We start from the raw sequence: 5,013 nt of genomic DNA, 5'->3' as shown, positions 1-5,013 counted from the left end.
CAGAAACCACATACACAAGTGTACACTAGCTAAATGTAAACGCGAAGGGAGTTCCTCCATGTAATAAAGCCCACAGTTCTGGACAAGGTGAGAAATAGGAAACTTGGGAAATCAGTCTAAAATCAAGAACTGAAAACTGAGTCTAGAGAGTCACATTTAAAAACATGTAGATAATAAAAATCCAGAGCCGATCACCAGTAGTCTTGTTCCTTAAGGTGAGTATTTGCCTCAGACTAAGTTGATGCAGAAAGTAAATATACGAGAGTAGCAAGAAAGTGCTCAAGGTTTCACTGAAGAAATGAAGGTGTTCCTATTGGCAAAGAGGGGCCACTAAGTAGTTTTCTTTGTAATGCTTTACTCATGACCTCTTTCATTTTCAGTTTCTCCATCTTACTATTACTTCTAATGATAATCACAGATCAATAACCCAGGCAAAATGAGTGTTTTTCAGGGAATCCAGTTCTCACCAATGCATCTCCAAAATAAGTTAGCTGAGTCAGCTAACCCCTACAATTCTTATCACAGTGGACATATCATATATAGTTGTACTTCTTCTGATTCCAGGACTCAGAATCATAAACCACAAAAGAAACCTGGGGATGGATCTATAAGCGTGTCACCATGATAGTAAGTCTTTTTACTCAACATCTGGTTTAAAACCTATTCACTGCTGACTGACTTTTCTTTGCTAAGATACACATTTGAACAAGATTCCAAGGGGTCAAATGGTCTCTTAGTATGGTATACACTTTACTGACTGGTTGTCTGCATGTGGATGCAAAAATAAGCATCCTGGGGTGGGGGAACCTCCTCTTCATCCAGTGAGGGATCTGGATCTTCCCAATCCCCTTGGGCAGAGGCCTGGGAATTCTCCCCTGTAGCCACACTGGGATCCTCAAATACCTGGGGCTCTGGAACAGCCAGAGGAACCTGTAACAGTGAAGATGTCTGGAGCTCCCGAAGCTCATGACTTTCCTGTGCCTGCATCTGCTGAACCTGGGAGCTCTTACAAACTAACAGGGATTTCATTCTGTAAGATGTTACAGATCTGAGTTTGGCACGGAAGCTCCTGTTGAGCCAGCAGTAGATGAAAGGGTTGTAGCAGGTACTACTCATGGCAAACCAGTGAAAGGCATAGAAAAGCACACTCTCATTTTCTACACCTGCACTGGAAATAAGAACCACATAGCAATTCAGTGGGAACCAACAAACTGCAAAGACCATTACGATAAGAATCAGCATTCGGATACTCTTCTTCCGCTTCTGGTAGTGTGCCAAAAGTTGACGAGCGGATGCATCACCAATAGCATTTTGTATCCACAGCCTCTTTCCTAGGTGAGAATAGGTTACAACAATCACCAGAAGCGGCAGGATATACAACAAGCCAAAGGTCCCAAGGTCCACATACTTTGCAACCAGTGTGCTAGGTCCAGGAAAGGCTGGAAGACAGTGGCTTCTGACAACTCCATCTCTGGAGAAAAGAATAGAAGTTATGATAACAAGAATGATTTAGTAGACCTCAGAAATCTTGTGTTATAATGTGTACTTTGTCAGAATATGTTCGTAAGAAATCCAGCCCCCTTGAAACTTTATGTCTCAATTTCTCCGATTTTAAAATTGCGGAATGAACTAAAATATCATCTCTTATAGGTCTAGTGCAGGCAGGCCAAACTGAGGTCTGCCAGATTCTTCATCACCAGTGTTTCTAACCTGATGGCCTATTCTTTTGACTTCATTAATACGTCAGAATTAGAAAAAGGCACAGTATTCTCTTATATGGAGGTGATTCAGATGAAATTAAGGACATTTCAAATATCAACTTCCTGAGAGTCTCTGTAAAGAAAAAGGTGAAACCACCCTTTATTTATATCTGACTTACGGGCTGATGAGGAAGGTCAGATTTTGGTAAATCGCATGTGGAAGAGCCAGGAAAACTGCAACACTCCAGATGAGGATGACAACCACTATGCTCTGAGAATGTGTAATCCTTGGTTTCATCGGATGCAGAATTACCTAGAGAAGAGAAGCAACATGCTGCCATCAGCTCAGGTCTATGGAGTTTGCATGGCTATACACAGACTGAAGAACTCCCGATTGGATTACATAATTTACCTGGACAGTTAATATAATTTACCATACTCCAGTATGACCATTGATGGATTGTAGGTAGTTTAGAAAGAAAAAAAAATGCATTTAAACCATATATGGTATTGAAAACACTGAAACTCTAAATGGTACCCAGTTGTAGGAGAAGTAGTATGATAACATATACTATCATTAAAGATTACCCCACCCTGAAGAATTCTGTAAACTGTGTAATCTGCCTGGGCACTGCCCACTCCATGGTCTTTAATTCAGAAGTGCTCTTCAGAGGTCTTACCCGGTGCCGGTCCACGGCAACTGCCATCAGTGTAAGAGTCGAAACGTGGAGGGAGCAGTACTGAGCAAATCGACTGACATGACACATGATCCTACCAAATATCCACTGTCCACTCAGGAAGCGAGCCTAGGGTATAAAAGCAAAGGAAGGGCTGGGTAATTATTCAAATATTGCTCTCAAGCCTGCAGAGAAGCTAGAGTCTAGAATGGAGGCCTCAGACATGTTTATTCAATGGAGGCCCCAGACATGCTTATTCCCATTTGTTTCCTTAGTTCCATTACCCACTCCTGAAATGGAGCAGCCTGTTTCTTTTGTGTTAAACCAACTCTATATAAGTCACTCACCACAGCAAATGGACTGTTGAGCAGGATTATCAAAATGTCAGATATTGCAAGATTGAAGATGAGAAGGCCTGTTGATTTCTTGATTTCTTTGTGCTTGATGAAAACCTGGCATACCAAGGAGTTGCCAAACAGGGATATCATTATGATGACAGCATATGCTAAAGACAGCATTATCTTCGCTGCGAGGTGGGGTCTGCCCCCTAGCCATTTCCTGGCTGTTTCTGTTGGCCCTTCCCATTCTGGAGTGGAGACATTGGTTCCATTCAGACCTGTGTGATTGCAGCTTTGATCCTCCATTAATGGACTCCAGGTGACATTTTGGTGGAGCCAATCAACAGCGCTTTCCACTGGTAATAGGAAAGGGGATGCTTCATCCAATGAAGTGTTCATTTTGGCTTGGGATGATGAATTAAGCATGCCACAAATGACCATAAAGGATACAGATGATGAATTCTTTCTCCAAAGCCCGATAAACAGGAACTCTATGAGTAAAGTACAATAATATACATGTATGAAAAAGCCATAATAAATCCCACTATATATATACCAACTAAAATGATTAATTTAAAAGAGAAACTACCAGATAATTTTTCCTACTCCCCTAATAGGTTCAAATCTGACAGAGTATGATATCTCAATGACACTGAGTCACAAAAAAGGAAGCTATATGTAGTCAAAGCTAAAGTCTATATGCCCTATGTTCCATCCAGGACCCTGCTTTTCATCTCCAAATCAGAACTGTAGAGCAAGAAAGGAGTGGAGTACTTCATTAAATATGATACACTGATAAGGCATATCAAGGTTCTGGGTGTAGTATAAGTTGAAAAAAAAGATGTTCAGATATTTTTATCCACTAGATATTTTATTATTATTTCTTATTAATCATTAATTAACAGTGACTAGGGAATTGCTTAATGAAACCCACAGCAAATCAATTTTAAAGACAAATAGTCATCTTTCTAATGTAATTAGTTTTTTTAGCTCCATTTTTTAAAATGAACCTATTAAAACTAATTTCTTTCCTGCTGCAGGTACAGTCAAGGGAAAGTCCTTTATCAGTAAATGTGAACAAGGACACCCAGACAAGCACCACTGTAATGGAAGTAACAAGCAGTTTGCATTGCAGTCCCAGTGAATATTACCATCACTAAGTGAAATCATTTAAGTGATAAAAATTTGCATAAATTCATTTTGAGGTCTATTTGGGGTTAAAGCCTGATAAATTTCCAGCCCTTACCAGTAAAATCTTAGCATAAAACATCAGGCTGTGATTCTCTTCTCATCAAAATTTATCTAAATATGTTTAAATTAATCAGTAAGCTTCACTAGCAACCACTGATACTCAGTTAAGGTTGAGGATGATGAAAGAAGTTGTTTACTGAAAAGTCACTGAGGTAAGCCTAACACCAAATAATTGGCAAATGTTCCAAATTGGAAGACTAATATAGTGTGAAATGAAGATGTAAGTGGTCTAGGAATTGAGGGGAAAAGCTTTAAGCTGTATTTGTTAAAAGGGTAGAATAAGATCTAAAATTTAATGTATACAGATAGACATATCAGCCTGGATTCTCACTGATACTGTGCCACGTCAGTCCCTAGAGCAGTCAGTGCTATCTAATGCATATTGCAATCATTGAATACTTAATAAATGAATGCTTAATTGAAGTTATGCTGTTAAGGTCTAGCAGGAGAGATAACTAAAGATTATGGCTCTAAAGTTATGCTAGGTGCCTTAGGGTGGGATTAGGGGAGTCTGACCTTTCTACCTTGACTTATGAAAGCAAAAATATATTTGGGACTCTTCTTATTTGAATCAATGATTTTTACATAAATAAAAAAGATCAAATTAGAAGAAATGGGACTCTAAATAGATGACTAGTCTCTACCTCTAAGGGCTGGCACCCAGTTAATAAAGGATGAGGTTAAGTAATTTGTATTTTTGCGTACATGTGAAAGGGCAGGATTTTCACAGACTCTAAATTTAGAAGGAAAGACTTTTCATTTCTACACTCAAACCTGTCACTGACATGCAGTATGACTTTGTGAAAATAAACTGTCTGTGCCTTTAGTAAGATAACTATGATTGACAACAATTAACTGCATATATTTAAATTTTAGAAAAGCACTTGAATATTCTCAACATGAAAGAATGATAAATTTGTGAGGTGAAAGATGTATCAGTTACCACAGTTCAATAAATGTGCTTTGTATGCCTGTGTCAAAATGTGAGGCTATACCCTGTAAATAAAACAAAGTCAACTAAAAAAATATGTACATTTAAAACTTTTT

At 38.7% G+C, this 5,013-nt stretch overlaps 1 protein-coding gene across 1 annotated transcript; it reads right to left on the bottom strand.

Moving 5' to 3' along the window:
- Positions 1-750: 750 nt before the first annotated feature.
- LOC103743177 (probable G-protein coupled receptor 83) lies at positions 751-3,114 on the bottom strand. Its single transcript, XM_008844400.1, has 4 exons — positions 2,725-3,114; positions 2,381-2,506; positions 1,880-2,013; positions 751-1,471 (listed from the first exon to the last, which is right to left on the bottom strand). Exons 1-4 carry the CDS (start codon positions 3,112-3,114, stop codon positions 751-753), a joined length of 1,371 nt encoding a protein of 456 aa, XP_008842622.1.
- Between the last annotated feature and the right edge of the window lie 1,899 nt (positions 3,115-5,013).

The sequence above is a fragment of the Nannospalax galili genome, unplaced genomic scaffold, assembly GCF_000622305.1.
Source record: "Nannospalax galili isolate Female #2095 unplaced genomic scaffold, S.galili_v1.0 scaffold280, whole genome shotgun sequence".
Classification (NCBI taxonomy): Eukaryota; Metazoa; Chordata; class Mammalia; order Rodentia; family Spalacidae; genus Nannospalax; species Nannospalax galili.
The sequence above is the reverse complement of the archived record's forward strand: the minus strand, read 5'-3'. Positions and strand labels throughout refer to the sequence as shown.